The sequence below is a fragment of the Mercenaria mercenaria genome, chromosome 10 (assembly GCF_021730395.1).
Source record: "Mercenaria mercenaria strain notata chromosome 10, MADL_Memer_1, whole genome shotgun sequence".
NCBI lineage: Eukaryota > Metazoa > Mollusca > Bivalvia > Venerida > Veneridae > Mercenaria > Mercenaria mercenaria.
In genome coordinates this window covers 11,765,887-11,786,428 of record NC_069370.1, presented here as the reverse complement: position 1 = coordinate 11,786,428, position 20,542 = coordinate 11,765,887, and the positions used below count along the sequence as shown (strand labels likewise).

General features: G+C 33.3%; 1 protein-coding gene across 5 annotated transcripts in view; it reads left to right on the top strand.

Moving 5' to 3' along the window:
* Positions 1-9: 9 nt before the first annotated feature.
* The window catches only part of LOC123559827 (glycoprotein-N-acetylgalactosamine 3-beta-galactosyltransferase 1-like), an 82,091-nt gene continuing 61,558 nt past the window's right edge, over positions 10-20,542 (top strand). For all 5 annotated transcript variants that reach the window (XM_053552271.1, XM_053552270.1, XM_045351949.2 and 2 more), the window contains exons 1-3: positions 10-317; positions 18,419-18,580; positions 19,767-20,005. In XM_053552271.1, coding sequence (XP_053408246.1) covers positions 158-317; positions 18,419-18,580; positions 19,767-20,005 — 561 coding nt within the window. In that variant the 5' untranslated portion in view covers positions 10-157. The remainder of the gene's footprint in view (positions 318-18,418; positions 18,581-19,766; positions 20,006-20,542) is intronic.

Genomic DNA, 20,542 nt, shown 5'->3' with positions numbered 1-20,542 from the left:
TTGCGGGCACATATTATGCTTCGTAAACTGAGCGGATCCATTTATATTTTTCTTCCCTTTAGATTCAGTTCATTAAAGTTACAAAACATCGACTTATGAATATGTACTTTATTTAATTTCTTAGTTTATTTTTCTGTTTAAGAATGACAGAATAAGAATGCAAGTATGTACCGAAACTCATTCTAAACTTGGTCTGGATACCTCGTTTATTAAAAGTGGCACATTTCGAAAACAGCTGTTTCTAGCAGTGTGCACAGCGATAGTAGTTCTCTTTCTGATACTGATGGATATGTTTCCTTTAATATGGAAAACACAAGGTTTGTACTTTTAATTGTTTTCTGGTTATATGTCACTGTCATTTCTAGATATTTGTAACTTCAGATCCCCGCTCAAAATTGCAGTTTGTTAATATCTGTTTTCTTGTTAAGGGCAAACCTATTATCTTAGCTCGGGACCATACGATTTTTTCTTGGAACAGCACTCTTAGCATCTTTGAATGTTACTTGTATATCGCCGTTTGAATATTTCTGCGGGCGTCTCTTAATTTTATTCCCGTACCTGTAACATTTGTAAAATTAGGTTCTGCTTGACTCAAGGCTTGGGGCCTGAACGGTAGCTCAATTTCCATTAATGTCCGTTGACAGACTCAATCAAAGTGATTTTAATACTAGCACACAAAAAGGTGGTACATTGTTTTCAATATGACATTGTTTAGCTCTATGCTCCATAAGTGTAATGCATATTTTCCATTCAATTGTAAGTACAATATGTAATGATGATGCTAGTTTTGTTAAAATGGATATAACGTTTTCACTGAGTTAATAATTGTAACATTTTGAACAACATACCAGAAAAAAATATCGTCAGTATGTGCTTTTATTTTTATGAAGTAGAAAAAAGTTAATGATTGTAAAAAATGGAATGTGTTTCCGGCATACACACATCATAAATTGCCACTGTGAAAACGTATTTTTTTTTATTTGAAAGACTGAACATATTTGTTTGATGCGGTTGTAGAAAAAAAAGACTTCAGACATCAAAAAGCCAAAATAATTTTTTTTGATATCTACAATTTGTAGAGAAAACACAATACTTTGACTTAACTTACGTGTAAGAATACACAAAGAAATATTCAACAAATAAAGCCATGTTCTAAGACCGCGGCATATTCAAACAGCAAAGCAATCACACTTTAAAACAAGTCACACTATTTCCAGCGACCAGAAATTATACCAACCAGAAATTATCATGTATGTATGTGTGTGTGACCACTCAGCCTTAAAAGACGTCAATAGCGTAGGGATGGGTGATTTAACTTTTCCGGTTGCTGTAGGTATTTCATATTTATAAACTTACGAATGTTTTCCGGATCGAAAATGAAATCAATTTTCATGATAAAAACAACAGTTTATTGCTGTTCCTAAACAAAATATAAAACAGTATCCAAACATGTTTTTTTTTTACTTTTATTTATAAATTGTTGCCTGAAAATTATTTATGCCAACTAAATTGCAAAACGGCGTTCCATGAATGCGGTAAGTCAATTGCATATCGGAAAAGAATCACGTGAAAACACCAATGTGCCACAGGTGAAAAATATGTACAAAGTATACATATTAGCTATAGACAAAAGAAAACAAGAAGATCTTTAGGACGGATCGGAAAGATGTAGGTACCGTGTTGAACAATTTTTGAATGAGACTCACTACTTTCCTCTTAAATGTCGCCATCATCTCAGATCGTGATGATTTTAGGTGTACACAAACAGAAATGCATACCCTTTGAAGTAGCGCATGTTTTCTATGAATATCTGATAAAGTTTTGACGTCGGAGCGCCTCCTGCTTCAAATTTAAATTTGCACCTTTTTAACGTTAACGCTCGGTATTTGATAATTTTCATCCGGTTGTGCCGTTTAAACGTTCATTTATTCTACATAATTCTCTTTTATCATAGTATCTATTTTTGAACTTCAGCAAATTGAAACGCCGCAAAATTATTTTGATGACAAAAAAATTTTGCCTAGTCCGTCAGATAAAATAGCTCAAAGAAAAAAACATTTTACGGTGATACATTTTTTTTTATATTTTATAAATTTATATTCAAAATGTTGGCGGTAAGTGTATAAGATTTCCCAATTTTCAAACTAAATTTATCATTAGATTTAAATGTGGAGCTAAAAGACGTCAACGGATCCGTTCTTATTAAAACTGCTCTCAGGTATGTACATGTTTATTTTAATTAACATACTATAATTACTCAAGTTGTCCATACTCTTACTCCGTATATATCGTCTTACATAAACGGCAGCACCGGTTCCTGGCTTAACAATCGACAACACTAACATTCCTTTTCGCTTTGTTTTGCTTCATTTTACAAATACCGTCGAATTTGTGATCAAAGACCACTGTCCGGAAGAAGTTGAAAATTGCTTTGTTGGTAGGTGATCATTATTCAAAGGTGTTTAATTTAAATGTATAGTGCTCTATTGGTTTGTATTCACAGGGTTCTCCTTGTTCGGAGTTCATAAATGCAATAAAAAGTGCACACGCATGTAGGTTCTACAAAAAGTATCTACATTGAAATTAGCTGCAGGCCGTCAGCCTAAAGATAATAAAACCATAACGAAAAAGTGTCTGTCATTTAAATCTAGCTTCTCTTTTTTATACGTTAATCACATGCAAATACGTTTTCCATTTATTGTGTTTTAATATCTTATCAAGAAAGGTTGTCATCTATGGCGAATCGAGTCAAAACTTTTTTATTTGTATCATAATTAATTCAGTCAGTGTTTTTTGTCAGATAGTCGGTCTGATTGATTTCACATCGATTTTTCAGCAACTTAGTCCTTTTTCCAGGCAGACAGACAATTGTATTTGCATTTGCATTATAATTCCTCACAACATAGGTGAATGACACACAAGTTGATGACGAGAACAGTAATTGTTGTCCGATTCGGTAACTTTGATAAAAAACGGTCGGCTTAGGCTTCTCCCCAGGCATATAATGATATCAAACGACACAGTCTGGGTGTTTAAAGATGATAGAAGGATAAGTAGGTGTTTCAAGTGTTACGTCTAAGGGTAAAACTTTCTTGTTTATCAAAATATAAAAGGTAATAGGAAAAATAAAGTAGCAACAAATAACAAGCATATTTATAAAATTAAGAATTCAAATACCTTGAAAATAATAACTAGCTGTAAAATCCAATTCTAAAATGCAATTAAAGTCAATTTCCTGCCTGGTCAAATTTAAATCCAAACAGTACTGTAACGTCAAAGCAAAAGTAACAGTAATCTAAACAGTACTGTTACGTCAAACCAAAGTTACTGAAAAACAAACCAGCAACAATTAACAATAACAAAATTTTATTAATGAAAGTAACAATTAAAATACTTTAAAAAATGTCAAATAGCCTCAAAATCCAATTTTATATGCACAAATAGGCCAAGTCTTCTCCGGGTCAAGTTTAACTTCAAACAAAATGTTCAAAATTCCAAAGAGAATTTAGTATGTCCAAAGAATATAGTATCCTCCCTTCAAAGATATTTTACTTAAATCCACACTATTAATGTAGATCCTTCAAGTAATAGATATCTAAACTTGCAATATTTTGCTATTAAGAAATACAGGAAAGTTTCTCATTAAGTTATTACTTTAGGTTCTGTCCTGTCGTTAGACAGCTTCTTATTTAAATACTAATGTAAAGTTCGAGAGTTTTCAATCAAGGATCTACAAGAATAAGGAATAAATTCTGAAAAACAAGAAGAATCCAGTCTTTACAATACCACAGAATATAAACAACTTAATAATGATACATCAAAAGCAGGTCAGTAAACAATAAGTTATCAATAGGGCCCAAGGGAAAATGACATATAAATAACATCTCCCAAGGAAACTTTAGTTTTTCTTACAGGGATAGAGTCAAGCATAGATGATTGTCAACAGTTTCTGGTTCCCTGATTTAGTTTTATGCAAGAGACCAACCCAGTCCACTATAATTCTACCGAACGGTTCGTCAAATGAGGATATTGGCTAAAAGTGTGCCTTGCGTACTTCCTGATTAGGTAAGCCTACCATTTGAGACGTATGACAGGACCTAAAAATAGAACACATAAGATTTAAATTTGTCCAATAAATATGATTGAAGATTCTTTCGTATGTTTTATTTACACCACAGTGACCTGACATTGGAAATCAATTTTAATATACTGTTCATCAGCAGGGGCATGTGGTGGCCGTCATTTTCTCATTAAATTCCCACGTTTAATGAAATAGCAGACTGGGACCTAAGAAGCTTCTTCTTCTCTAACACCCTTTTGAAACAATAATGAAATATCAGGATCATTGTTTTGTCGCTGAATAAGCAGTGACCTTGACAGTGAATTATAACTTTCATGTTTCATTGATAATAGTATGAGACAAATTAATGTCTGCACAATATCACTCTCAAAGGCTTTCTGAGCCAAAGAATGTGTATCTGCACAAGAAGGTTAAAGGTCAGGAACTTCCTGCTCAACTCGATCAGTTCTTTTTTCCAAACAATGGATACCTTTAAATGGTAATTCAGGTTTAACACGAACGGCGGTCATAGGGCCAGTAATCAAATCTTAGGTTGAATGAAGATTATGGGTGTACAGAAACAAAGCCACACTCTCATAGTTTTCCCAGAAAAAGGCACGAATTAAATTATGAGAAACTCCGTAATCTCTTAAGATTTTAATAGGTGAGGACTGGCCAGAATCACCAATAAGTAAAGCAGAACCATTAGATATAAATTGCTCACAAACCCCTATGGTAGAACAAGAATTTGTGTCCTTGACCACTGAAATAGTATTATATCAGTACAAGACGGTTTAGATTTCAGGCAGGTAACGCCTGAAGGCCTTGCCTCATACCTTTCTTGCTACATATTAAGATTGAAACTTTCAGAGAAAATGTGTCAGTCTTTATTACAATAGCTACAAGTAAGTAAAGACAATGATTTTGCGGTAGGTTTATTATTTGTAGATTTTGATATTTGAGAACTTCCTGTATGAAACTTATTTCCAGATGCAAACCTAGAAGAGTTTTGCGAAAAAGAGGGTTTTTTAGTTGAAAGCATTTGGTTTGTTGAAGGAAACTGTATGGATTGAAGTATAATCATCAGTCTAAATATTCAACATGTTGTTCATCAGAGAAAGTTTTAACCGCGATGAAAATACACCTTTTAGATTCTTCCGTTAACATTAGCTGCCTGTCTCAGCTTATCATAACTAGTACCTATCTTCTTTGATGTACACTACGTTTCAAATAACTGCTCTTTAATTCTGGCAAATTAAATAAGGGCAAGATCAATATCATTTCAACAAATTGGAACCCTTTGCATGTAATCCTAATGAGCACGATTTTTTTGACAGGCTCATAATTTGAGCTTTGTTCTACAGACAGCCGTGTATCAATTTCACGGGTTTTGCCAGCAAGAACACATTATAAGAGAAGACACCAATTTACAGTAAACCTTGTATCTCAACTTTATTTTAAATTAAATTTGTTAAAATTGATATTTGTACAAATCGCACATGTCAGGCATGGTACGAATTCTATTCAACTTAAACTGGTTGAAATAAACCCATGGGGTAACCTCAAACTGGGCACGGAGCCCTTATGAGGCATACTGAACCATCTACTCTGGTCGGATAAACACTCACTCCTACGAAATATAAAAAATGACGGACTGATTTTAAAGTACATGTATTATAAGACGGATTGATTGATTGACTAATTACATTTATATTTTTGAAAATAAAATTCAATGGCTATAAATAGATGATTGACTGATTGACTGACTGACTGACTGAGCTGTTCAACTGAAAAATAAATGAAATCTATAAATGATACGAAATGAAAAGTTACACGATTGACCTAAATATTCTAAGTACAGATCAGTAGATTATCTGATTGAATGTATTATGAATAGATAGATTTGGGGACTAACTAATTGACTAATTAATCTACTGAAAACTTTATCTATGTCGTTCTTTGAACAAATAACTGTATATCAAATTTATTCAGGAAACAGACACTTGAAAAGAATGTCTAAATAAATAATAAAATAAACGGTTGATAGATAGATAGACCTTCACATTTACTTGTGGGAAGACTCTCAATTCATTTAAATCATCACGTTTATTTCCTCTCAGTTCATTAATTTCGGATTTACATGAAATTTTGGTTAATGAAATTTCTTTTTATACAAACAGTTTGTTAAAGTTGATCGATGTTCAAAGTTTACTTGCATGATGTTCCACTGAATTCATATAAATTGTCGGATTTGTTGTCCAGAAATTTCATTAAATTTTAGATTGTGTGAAATTTTGGTAAATTAAATTTCTGATTATGTACACATAGTGTTAAATTTGCTCAGTGCCATTCAAAATATTTTGCATGAAAATCCACTAAATCCACATATCATCAGATTTATTGTCCTAAAATTACAATCAGGTCAGAATTTCATAATATTTAAGAGCAATTTAAATGCAAAGGAAATTTAAGAATTTCATGAAAAAATGATAAATAACTTATTGACATGATGTCTCAAAACTAGGCCAAGTTTATATTGAAAAAATGAGGTATCAATACAAAATGATAATAAAGTAAAGCATAAGAGGGAATGACATATTCATAACACATGAAGAGGCGTTTTGTATGAAACCGGATTTTTTTGTGACAGCGAAGTGCGTGAAACTGAAACAGAAGTCATCAACCGCTAGTCAAAGACCAGAAAGAGATCAGCTTCATGGAAATTCAGTAATCATATTCTGTTTATAGACAACTGAATTCGGTATGTATCAACTGATAATATTAATTGAAAAAACTAGCTCAGTCTTGTCGAAACATATCTTGCTTTAATAAGCTTTAATAAGCTTCTTCAATTGAAACATATATACAATATATGAAAAACAGATGGTATAAGATCATTGGAAATTTTCGCATCTTGGATGTGTGGTGCTTTTTCGGTACATGAACATTATTGGTTTTTCGCTGTGTATCTATTGCAGATACATGAAATTTTTATATATTCTTAAAACTATTTAATCTTTAATTATAATATCTAATATTTATATCTGATTGATTAATGGCAATTTTTTTTAGAGACACTTTAAAAGAAATTAAATTTTATCTAGATCATTACTTCCTATTACTAAATGTCAAAGGGGTACGCAGGATTTTGGCCGATTTTGGCCCCCACCAAAATGATAATAAAGTATATGCCTTCTTTAACCCAAATGCATGTATTTTCCAAAAATAAACATTAAAATCTGCAAGGACAATTGTTTATGATGTTTGCATTATGTGCTGGTGTGAAAGAAAGCATAAGCGTATCATGGGGTATACTTAAATAAATTGGACAAACAAAAAAATTAATAAATACCGTTACAAATGTTTAATACCCAATATCAATGTAAACACATCAGGCTATTCAAACATGCACAGCCCGATAAAAGAATTGTCACAGAAACGGTCCTAACTAGGGAAAATAACTCTTTTGATTCCTAAAACTAAAAATTTCTTAAAAACAATATTTTATTGTTTTATTTTTGTTAACTTTTCTAAGTACGATTTTAAATCAAGTACAGAGGAAGAGTCCTTGGCCTGGTATATTTGTGAATATAAAAGATGTACTTTTACTGTTGGTTGTCATGGCAACACGGCTAGAATTTAGCATTTTTTTTTACTTTGTTGCATATTATGGCTTCAGTATTTTGATTTTTGGACATTTAAGTGCTGATCACTGCTATAATTGACAATTCATAATGCTCCTGTAAAGAAAGCAGAAAAAAGGCTTTCAGTTGCCATGGTAACAGGTCATTTAGGTAATCAATTTGATAATGCTTCCTTAGGATAAGTAAGTGTTCATCATTTTTTGTCACAACTTAATTATAAAGATAAAATTTGAGCGGTGATAATATGGTTTCATTCATTCACTTCGTTTTGCATGCGAAAAAGGTATAAATATATGTCATTGCCATGGCAACAGTGAAAATGTAGGTGTCAAAAGTTGAAGTACTATTACTGGAGAAAAATAAGTAGAATTTGCACAATTTCGAAGAGGGCCAATTTAAGAACTGGTCTCATAGCAATGGCAACAGAAGAAAAAAAGTTATGAGTCTCCCATGATGGTCTGTCAGTGGTGACTGGGCATTTTTCTCACATATATTTTCAGTATGGTTTTAATTTGAACGTTGACCTATGTGCCAAAACACTATAGTGGTCATTTACTGAACATAGGCACTCGTGCTATCATGCTAAATGACCATAATATATCAAAGTGTTCTCAAGCTTATATAACCTGAATTACTGTCTGTCTAATTGTCACTGTGACCTTTATCTTGATCTTCTGGCCCAAATTACTCATCTATTATGATTTAAAGCCTGATAACCACGGACTGTATCATTCAGCTTTTGATGATAGAATATTTAAGTCTTTTGAGGAGGCTGCGCTTTTGGTGCTTGGCACTCCCTGTTTCATATTTTTCTTTGTTTTTAGGGTCCATGTCACGTTATCAATATTTATTGTCAGTAAATATATATTGATTTATATAATTCATCGTTAGATTATCATCCATTCCCACTATTTCATGCCCCCCTACATTTTTTTAGTTCCTAAGATCATCTATGAAATATTTCTATAAATAATGTAATTTTTTTTTTCAGTTATTATTGCTTATAATCAAATCCATTTGACAAAAATAACTATTACATGTCATGTTTTTCTCTTTAACTCTTCATTAAAGCAAAAATAAAATATCTGATCTGAAAAAAATGTCCCTTCCCCTTGTGAAGAAAAAATAATCTAGAAATTATTGATTTATTATGGCCTCAGATACAGGTAAGAAATACTATACAACGTTATGTGTATTCTACTGTTCCATGAACTTATTCGTTTTGCATGAGCTTGCTCAAAGATAGAAGATTTTAATGACAGAAATCTTCATATCACCAAGAAATTGTTACAACAGGTTACCGTTATTATAAGCTACGAAAAGCTTTCAGTAAATTTTACTTCAGATCGTCGGAACTGTTAGAAAAAATACAATTCGAACCTATAAACATTTTTAAAACTTGGACTCACACACCCGGAATATTATTGAGATGTAGTTTATAAAATTCGGAAAATCAAACATAGTCCATATTTTAATCAAATATTTGTAAAATGGCTAAAACGTTTATCAAAAGAGGATACGATGCGGAAATCGTGAAGCACAGTGCATGTTTAGTGATTGACCCCTCTACAGTTAATCGCTACGCTTTCTTAATTGATGGTGTGATGACTAAAAAAGTGTAAGAGTCCATGATGCTTAGCTCCTAAGTCCTACATACAATGGACGGAGGGAGTTGATTTTTGTGTTGCAGTTTTCTTAGTCGTGCCCTTAAAAGTTAGGCTCTTGGTGCTGTGACTTTGTTGAAGTTGTTGAGTACATTGGTGTAATTATACCTTAATGTTATGTTTTACTTTATTAATTTGATATTTTTGCGGTAATATTAGAGCCTTCCTCAGCGGGGATTTTATATACATTGTGTTGTCTAACTTGTTTAAAATAAGATGCGATGTTGGCATGCCCTAAACGCGTTAAAACCCACAGTTTCCTTTATATAGGTTACTGACCGTCCCAAGGCGGTACCCCTATTTTCAACTGGTTTACTGTCTGTCTTGTATTGTCTGTTGTGTAAGTTTTCTTGTTTGTTGTATGAGTTTTTCCTCCTCTTTAGTTTTCGTGGCTCCTATTTATTTAGGCTGACGGAATACTAAGGAGGTACACAGTTGTTTTTTTTTCCTGCTTATATGGGTGCGTTAATATGATTGTGAGTTAAGACGGTGCCCTACTGTTTTTATGTTATTTAGTTGGGTATGGTTGTGTGTGTGTTTGTGGTTCACGAGTGTACTAACGTTGTAGTGTGACTGTTATTAAGGAACATAGCATTCGCTTTGTATTTTCACCCTTGTTCTTCTTTCCTCTTTAAATTCCTTCTCCACCCCACCATTTTACCACTTCCTCACCCTCTATCTAGATTTCACATAAAGTGATATGTACTTGTTAGATGTTTGAAGCAACCAGTCTGTAATAATTTTCCATTACAGCTTCTTTTTGTTGTGGGCTTACTTTGCTAATGCGTGACTCTGAGGCTGTATTTTAGGTGCTCTGTGCTTCCGAGAAATCTACCTTACCTATTATTTTTGTGAAAGGCAAGGAAAAGAGTTCTAAATTACCTTCTTATCATACTAGTTGTTTCGGGGCATTCAATGTTTCAAGACGCACATTAATACTCTCTGAAATGAAAAAGTGAAAGAATAATTTATGGCATAACCAATATGCATAATTGTGTGATTCATTAATTAATTTAAATACAGAGGTCACATCCATAATGTTTCTCATATTCTGAATTAGAAAATATTTCAACTTCAAGTCTCTAACACTTACAATGCTTAGAATGAAAACAATTCCTTCATATAAGCAGCATTCATCACACTACATAGACAAATCCATTGCAATATTATTAACATATTTGCAAAATATGACTGAACATTTTTTAATATTCATTGAATAAAATTTTACATTTAATCTTAGATGAAAATATAGATTTAAGATGAAAATACAAGAAAATATTTAATCTTTTATGAATATGGCCTCAGGTTTATAGATATAAAGCCACAAAATGAATTTCAAATCAATTTTCTTGAATTAAAAGGTAATGTTTTGGCAGGTACATGTATATGACTAGCATTCCACAGCGGCTGCTCTTTCACAGAATGTGTCATGAGAACATATTAAGTCTTACAAAAATATTTTGGTCTTATAGTTAATCTGACGTTACTCTTGCATAAATATGAGAAACACTTCCTTTTATTCTGGAAAATATAGGTCACAGAAATTTCGAAAGGATCTTGAAATACACTGCAACCCTGGATATACTGAATACAGAATAGTTATTTTAAAGTGTTTATGCCTTCAGTAGAAACAAAGTAGATAGATGTTAAGAACTGTGGAGATTAACTTGGAAAGCCTATATGATAAGAAAAAGTGTGTAAGGAAAATTTTACAATTGTCATGAAGACATACCTTATTGACCACCGACCAGTTGAAGTTAAAGAAATAGTCATCTCAATTTATACCATGACCTTAAATACAATATGAAATAAACACTAATTAGTGCAAGACATCACAATAATAATGATAATAAAAAAACTATATTATTAGTCCTTACAATTTCAATAGTGAAGTAGACAGAAACATTCTTTTATATCGGAAGGATTTGGCTCATTTGTGAAGGACATTAGAAAAAAATTCCATAATTTGATACTCAATGAACAATATTTCCTTGCTTGTATTTGTCAAATTTCTGCTTCATCATTTTCAGTAAATATGAAATATTTATATAAACATGTATTCAGTGAGTACACACCTTTCATCAGGTTGAATCTATTGTTGTAAACAATTCAGAAAAATAATGCAAAATGTAAACACTGTGTCAGTAGACTTTTTCTTTTGCAGTCTTATCAAAGTGAAGAGTTATGACCAAATCACGGTTCCTCCTCTTCAAAGTCCATTTAATTTATGAACTAATGTCATTATTAAATGTCCGACATTGTTCAGAAACATGCCCCTCTAAAGGAAAGAACTATTCTCTGTAGACCCCGACAGTTCCTTGGTACTCTGGATACCTAAAACAGCTGAAACAATACAAACGATCAATAGAAAAAATCTTTATGAATGACAAATCTGACCTTTCAAAGAAAGTGTATAGTGGTGTTAGAAATGTATATAGCGCTGAGCTTTCTAGGGCCTAGGATGAGTATTACCAGAACAAGATTGGAGAAGCAGAAGGAAACATAAAAAAGCTGTATGCCGTAACATCCGATTTACTGGGAAGGTCGAAAGACAATCCGCTCCCATTACACACAAGTGCAGTATCTTTGGCAAATGACTTTCTACGATACTTTGCTGATAAAATAATCAAGTTGAGAAATGATCTTGACAACATATCAACTGAAATACCCAATGGTAATTCTTCCTACTCAAATCCACCTGTGATTATGAATACATTTACTGCGTTCAAACCACTTTCCGATAACGATATTTTGAAACTTGTATATGCATCAAAATCTACAACTTGTGAACTTGATGTGATACCAACAAGGAAATTAAAGGAGCATTTTTCACAACTTGTTCCCGTTGTGACAGAAATTGTAAATCGATCACTGCTATCTGGTGTGTTCCCTGATGAATGGAAAAGTGCTGTGATAAAACCTTTGTTGAAGAAGAAAGGTCTCCCGCTTGAACTGCAAAACTATCGCCCAGTGTCAAATTTAACATTCCTCTCCAAAATTCTTGAAAAAGCTGCACTAAATCAAATCAACAAGCATATTGAAGCTAACAATCTCCTCCCAGCTTACCAAAGTGCCTATAGAACTTATCATGGGGTTGAAACAGCAATGGTCAAAATGTATAATGATCTTTTGGAAACCATAGATGAAAATCAAATAACAATCATGGTCATGATCGACTTGAGTGCAGCGTTCGATACCATCGATATCCCGATACTGATTCAAATCCTTCAAGATGACTTTGGTATACATAGCACTCCCTTGAAATGGATAGAATCTTATCTCACGAACAGAACAATGAAAGTTTTAGTCGAACAGCCAGCATCTGACACGGAGCCACTAAGGTTTGGTGTCCCGCAGGGTTCTTGTGCCGGACCTGTGATCTTTACCCTGTATATATCGGCTCTTAACGGAGTGGTGCAGAAATATCCAGCTGATCTCTATGGATACGCGGACGACCACAAGATTGCGTTAAAAATTCAAGCGGGAAATTCTCAAAATGAGACAACTGTTCTTCAAAACTCGACAGTTGTCTAAATGAAATCATAAAATGGATGACAACCTTCAAACTGAAAATGAATCAGTCTAAAACTGAAATTATTATGTATGGAACAAGACAACAGTTAGCGAAATTGGACATCACAAGTGTAAACGTTGGTGGGTGTGACGTAAAATGCGTCGATCACGGCAGAGACCTAGGTGTAACTATGACCAAAACACTCAACTTTGACCATCACATTCAGAAAAAGTGTCAGATAGCTCATGTACAGTTACGAAACCTTAGGGCTATACGGAAACATCTCACACAGAAGTCAACTGAATCATTAGTGCATGGATTGGTTCATTCTCACATTGACTTCTGCAACAGTTTATTTACAGAAATTCCAGCCTACCAAATCAATAAACTACAGCGAGTCCAAAATCATGCCGCTAGAGTAGTCAAGAATGCTTCCTATGAAAAACCAAGTACCGAACTTCTGAAAGAATTACACTGGCTTCCAGTTAAGGCTAGAGTCATGTTCAAAGTTTTAGTAATAGTCTTCCGTGTCATCAATGGTACAGCTCCAGTATATCTGAGGGAAATATTTGTACCTACTCGACAACGATACAGACTTCGCTCACAAAGTGACACTAACTTTAACATCCCTAGACGGCGAACAAAACTAGCAGACAGATCTATGGCAGTCGTTGGTCCCAAATGGTGGAACGATCTGCCTAGCTATCTGAAAAACATTCAGTCTGAAGCCAGCTTTAGATCAAAACTGAAAACACATTTATTTAGGCAGTTTTATGAACAATGAGTGTAGTCTTGTTAAAATACAAAATATTCAGAAGTGGTGTAAAATAGTATTTATATATGTCCAAATCTTTAAATATAAGTTCTAGAATCCTGTTCATATCTTGTATGTATATATGTTAAATGTGTGTTATGTAATTGTAAAGCGCAATAGAATATTTTATAATTTTTGCGCTATATAAATGCCATGTATTTGTATTTTTATTTATTGTTGTCGACTACATAAACATCGTCCGGCTACTAGGTATGTCCAAAACTCTAATGATGTGAAACTTACTAATTAAGTGTTGAAAAGAATCATCTGAAAATACAGAAATGTTGAATATCTCTATTCACTACTGCAAGTTTTTGGAGTGTCACTGTCATTGTCACAGATAACTGTACCGTTGACGTTATCACACTTGTGTGTCAATATTTCTGCTCGATTTCCATTGAAAAAATCGAATGAATACACTTCTAGGTTATTTAACACAACACAATGGCATTTAATCTACTTACCTTATAAATTCCACGTAAACAATTATATTCCACGATAAATAATTTATTTTCGTTTTCACATGCGCATGTTGACATTGGCGCCACATTAAATATTGCCTGGCAACGAACACCTAGCTTTAAGGGAGGCTACTCGTATACGTGAGAAGACCAGACAAGTATTACATTTTTTTTTGTTAAAATTCGTTTGTTAGCAACCCTAGCTGTGATTTCTAGTTAGGAAAATATTAAATGGAATTTACAAATTAAATAGCCGTTATAAATTGTTGATCAAAGCAAGGGTTGCTAATAAATTTTGAATCTGATATGGCCGAATTCAGCAATTTTAACACAAAATGACTGTACTCTATGTACTTTGAACTCATTTTACATCAATGCTAAGAATATGCCAATATTAAAAACGACACAGTTCGATAGTTTAAAGTGTAGTGTAATGAAAACTGTCGACTTTTAACACTGTCATCGATCTTTTTATTTTTCAAAAAGTGGGTGCCATCTTCCTAATATCCTACATACGCCTTTGGAAATATGTTTGATTAACTGAGACATATATAATATTTGCCTTATCCAATTTATATTGATGAGCAACTTGTTTAGATTTTTCAACTGACTATCCGGCATAATAGGACAAGTCAGCCGATGCGATTAAACGGACATAATCGGATAATCGGTTATTTTAGTTGCATATCTATTAGTCCACCTTTAACTTGGTTATAATGAACATTAGCAATATATTTTTATATCATTACTTAAGACATGAACCACAAAGAAATTGAATAGCCTATTTTTACTGTATGTAGAGTACTGGAGTTCAGCAAAAGAAAAAAAACCCAAAGATTTATTAATTCTTAGTTAACTGCTGCAAATTTTTCAATCTCACAAAATTAAAAATACTTTTGTTTGCGTAAGTCTTACGACATGCTTTGCATACAATCATACTAATGTCCAGAGTTTGGGATGATGGTTTCCCCGGCTTAATTTTGTAAAAGCCAAATACCAATCAAAATCTAGGTGATCATAGATGACTTCGAGTTTTTCCGAGAGATTTTCAACAAATGTGTTGGAAGCCATTTTTCGCAGAAGAGTAGTTTCCTTGGCTTAATTGCCCAAAAGAACCGTAATACCAGGAAGAAAGAGGTCAGAAACACCTTAATTATCCGTTTAGGTTGCCAAGTGATTAATCGCTCAGGGAAAAGTGAAGTCGGCGATCGCGATCATAATGCCACGCCGACGATTATCCGATTGTCGCTGACCGTCGGCCAATCACTATCATTTATCATGGTAGAATGATCAAGAAATAAGTCTGTACTTATCTATTTCTTTCTATTAGAAGAACATCTGACACCTGTAAAATATTTATATTTGAATCATCAATAGTTATTTCACTTCTTTAAATAGTATGTATCAACTATGGTTGATGTCACATTAGTACACAGTTGAAGTCACATCAGTACGTTGATAATTAGCAAAATACATAATTTATGATTTATGTGCATTTAAAATATCGATCAAATGTAGGAATTTATACTTTTATATTTTCTTATTTCTTAAAACTGATATATTCAGTGGTAAGAAAAGAAATGAGGAAAAATAATGTTTCGATTGCAAGAGTTGTCAAGAGGCAAGGATGTTTTTTTTTTTCGATATTCCAGGTTCCTTCATAATTATATAAGATGACGGCTTTAAATTTTTCAGTTTTAAGGAGAGGACATAGGTCAATATATTTCCTTCTCAAAATTAATTCGATGTCAAGAACCAAATAACTTCTTTTTCATGTGTAAACAATCTAAAAAATGATATTCATAATATTGTTTTCAGGAGTCAATGCAAATATGATCCAACTAGCTGATATGGATACCAGATCTTTGAGGATTTTTGACACTTACCTCTATCCGCAGAATGGTGTAAATCTACAAGTTAGAACAAAAATACAAACATTGAAATCCGAGGAAAAGTCCAGTCAGCTTTGGTTAACTTAATTATAGTTGCACATAACGTATTATTTTGTTCAAAAATCCTTTTGAATTCTTGTAAAAACTGTGGAGTAGAACTTCAAACTGTCCTCTCGAAGGATGTGGGAACACACTTACTTTATTTCAACAAGAATATCAAAACAGAAAATAAAGCAGAGCCGGATACAAACAGGTAAACCTGGTTAAAGATATTTTAGGGGTTATGTAGAATTCGGACAGCGCAGACAGTTGTGTCTATGCGTTAAATGCGCTTTGGAAAACTGCTGAAAATTCTGATATTTGCAGTTAAAGAAATCAAAACAAAATTTGCAATAACTGAAAATGAGAAGAAGTATACGAAATTTAGTTATTGCTAAACATAATGACAAAAACAAAAGTGTAAAAAAAGGAGGCGCAGATATTTCAATGAAAAACCTAAAAACCATAGGCAGAGGTGAAGGTCTACAAGTTTCGGCAGTTGTTGTGTGCTCCCAAGAAAACGGAAAAATATCTTAAGTATATTGAGGCGGTTCAGGACAGTCATTAGGACACAATAGTATAGGAGTATCAATTTATGTGAAATGATATTGTAATAAAATATATTTGAATTAGTTAGTATTATTATTTGTTTTACTGTGGCCTCTTGTTTACATTGACATTATAAGGTTATTTATATATAATCAAACATAAAAATGCGAAACAAACGCATCTGCCTATGTTTTGACGTTTATTTCTTGTATTTTTTCGTTTGTCATATTTTATTTTTAAAAAACTTGCACCGAATTGGAAATATGAAAACAATCACTGTTAAAATCATCTTTGGTATTTTATCTGACAGACGAGACGTTTCCAACTTCGAAACCTTACACTTTAAGGTATTTTGTGTCATTATCAGATTTTGTTTTCTGCAGGGTATACTTTTAAAGAAAATATTTCCATGATTATACACTTCTCCATAATACTTTTTCAAGTGTCGGATAACATATTTAGAAAACTTTAAAGACAAAGTTAAAAACTAGTGTTATTTTGAGCTATTCTAGTGTTGTTTTTATGAAGCGGTTTAGTAAACAAACACCACATGGGAGTGGGCAAACTCCAACACAGTGTTACTTCCTCTTATCGGGTTGTTTGGCAATATTTCTGCGCGGAGGTTTGGGATTGGGAGTTTAAATTTGTAAATGGTGAACAGAAATTTCAATCTTAAACTTCTTGAAAGTTGAAAATAAAACAATAAAATATTACCAAAGGAGAAATAATTAATACATTTCTGCACAAAATAAAGAAATGTCTTCTATTCGTAGGAATACTTAAATATAAACATACTTAATAGCTCATTAGTTTATAGTTATTGTTGAGACAGTCAATTCGGTGATAAAGGGTATTGGATGTTGTACATTTTATCCTGACAGACTCTAGTGTGATATCATTTTGCAAGGATGCATTCTGTACTGTTTGTGATTTTAAGCGTTTTTTTTTTTAACTTTCGCAACATCTGTCTTTATCTGCCTTGTGCCGGCTGTAATACAGTTAAGGATTTTCAAAGCGTGACTACCGCTCATAAAACTTACTTTGGATAAGTTTTATTCGTATACGTAGAAATACGGTTGTCGTCTTTGAAAAATAAAATAAAATAACCAATAAAGCCATTTCTTCGCTAAAAGATAAGTTAGCTGACCAGTTCTCCTATTTATGAAATGGTGATTACGTAAAAATCGCCAACGTGGGTGACGTTGATGTAATTTAAAGCGTTCACACAGTGGTGTCAAATGTACAAACTAAGAGCCACGGTCCTTCCATTGTGATTTCGGGGACGCACACATAACGAATAGCACAACATCAGTATTTACATCAGTATTTAATAATAATTTTCCGTTGTAAATGCGCGCTATGAATTTAATGAGTCGCGAATCACAGCTCAAGCTAAACGTGTACCGACGACATCGGTCATGTTTCAATAATAAAACAGCTAACATAACGGACCGTATCTAATAAATAATGACACGTGAATATCAAAACGTTTTATTACGAACTGCAAAATGAAATGATTTCCATGTACGGATAAAGTTCTTTATTGTATATCTTCATGTACTTTTACTCATTTTAGAAGTTTTTTTCTGTGCCATTCATATCAGGGGCAAGAGGAATTTTACCGATTTTATAACTTATAATGATCAGACTAAAAAGCGCTGGTTGGCTATCTTTTGCCTAGCTGCCGTCAATGCTTTCTATGGATATTTTGATAGATTCTAATCTTTCGTGTTTATACATTAGATTGCTTGACTGATTCAGCTGCTATTTATGAATTTCAGGGAAAGGCTACTATGCAAAACCATCATTGAAATGCACTAATAACAGTAAAAGTACTATTCGTGTACTGTGTCTCATCTTAGCATCAGCATATAAAAGCCGGCAGATGGCAGCAATAGAAAACACTTGGGCAAAACGTTGTGATAAATACCTTTTTATCAATGGTAAGACATTTTAAACTCAAAGAGATTCCGCCAGCAGAACTCAATAAGGAGAGCACAGATCTACAGATCTTTGGGTCCTGAGTTGAGGCGTGTGTTTTTTCTTCTTTCTTTATGGAATATTGTGTCAAAAATCATACCTTCCTCCGATTGATAAATCGGGTGCCTTAACTCCCGTCTTTTTTTGATAAAAATAATAAAGTACGGTTCTTGCATAAGGTAAAGAATATTACCCAGCATAAACTGTCATTCAGTGTCTACTGTAATCAAGTCGGCAATATTTTCTTCAAATATTTTAAAAGCTACAATTCAAACTGTTGAAACGTGATTGCAAATAAGGCTAACACATTTGCTTGAAATTTGCGATTTGTCTAATCACTGGCACATATCTCGAAAATAAGCACACGGATCGTTATTTTTTGACCACATAAGTGATAATTTATGAACTTTGAAATACTTCATTAGAATCTACATTGAGGAAAATAATAGAGTGATAGAAACTGTTAATTTGCCAAATACTTCTATATATTTTTACAGATTTTATTATATATCTATTATAAAAGCACGTCGAATATTCCATATTAGTCTAGCACAAGATCAAGCCTCGATAGCTTAGTGGTAGAGCGTCCGCTTCGAGTGCGGGAGGTCGTAGGTTGGATTCCCGGCCGCATCATACCAAACACGTTAAAAATGGTACCAGTAGCACCCTTACTTGGCGCTCAGCATGAAAAGGGAAACTGGCCTCTTCTCTCATATCCCCGTGACGATGGATTCTATCAGGAAGGAGGTGTCGAGAGTGATTAATATAAGTTGTAAAACTTCCTTCACAGTTGACCTAAAATAAAGTATTATAAACTAAAAGATCAAGCCACTGACCCATCTTTTCTTCAGTGGTGCCCACACAAGCCTGAAACAATGCCCGAATGGGAACACGAATCTGGTTCCAACATCAAATGCTTGAAATGACGCCATATGTCCTAAGCTGTATTGCGCCTAATAGCAATAACAAAACATTCTTCGCTGTAGAAAAAAACAAAGAATTCGAATTTAGAAATCTTCCTAAATTGTTAAATTAACGAACAAGTGTTGGTTATATTGATTATGTGTATGTCATGATTACCGGGAGCATTTCACATTATAAAAAATGTTGTGCAGTTTTCATAATTGTTTTCTGTTCATGTTTTTCAAGGGCAGACGAACAATCCACAAATAGCTGAAACAATTTTAAATGTTCCGGTTCTAGAGGAGAGACGTCACCTGACAATGAAGATGCGTCATGCGTTTAAATATGTGTACAGAGCATATAAAGGCAGTTTTGATTGGATATTAAAATGTGATACTGACACCTATGTTGTTATGGAAAATCTTCGGAACCTCCTATCACACGTCGACCCATTTCAACCAGGATACCTAGGTTTTCATATGAAGGTGCTGTAGATAGACTTTTGCATGACTAAAAAGTAGTTTAAATTTTAATGAATAGGTATTATTCTCTTTGAAGTTCTGAGATCATACACCACTTTTTATGGAATTTCATTTTGTGTATCATTGCAAGTTTCATACACACTAACGTATGAATACATATGCGAATGCCCTTTTACCAAGGGAAAAAACGTGAAATGATAGCCCACTCACTTCAAGCGAGGGAAATGGCTGCAAACATACAAAATGGCGGATATTTGCTTAAGTTATCGCACATTCGTTTGTTGTGTGTTTCTATGATATGTTGAACTCTATCGGTTATGTGCATGCATTGTTTCTATGTCTACAAGCAATATGGTTGCAAACTTACAAAATGACGGATATTTGCAAAAGTTATAGCATAACCACTTAATAGTTTCTACTTCGACAATTAGAAATCTGCGGCGCTGAAACGCAAAACGAAGTTTGTCGAAGGTTCGTTTTACCATATAAATCCAATTATTTGAGTAAAAAACGAACTTTGCAAATATCCATCATTTTGTA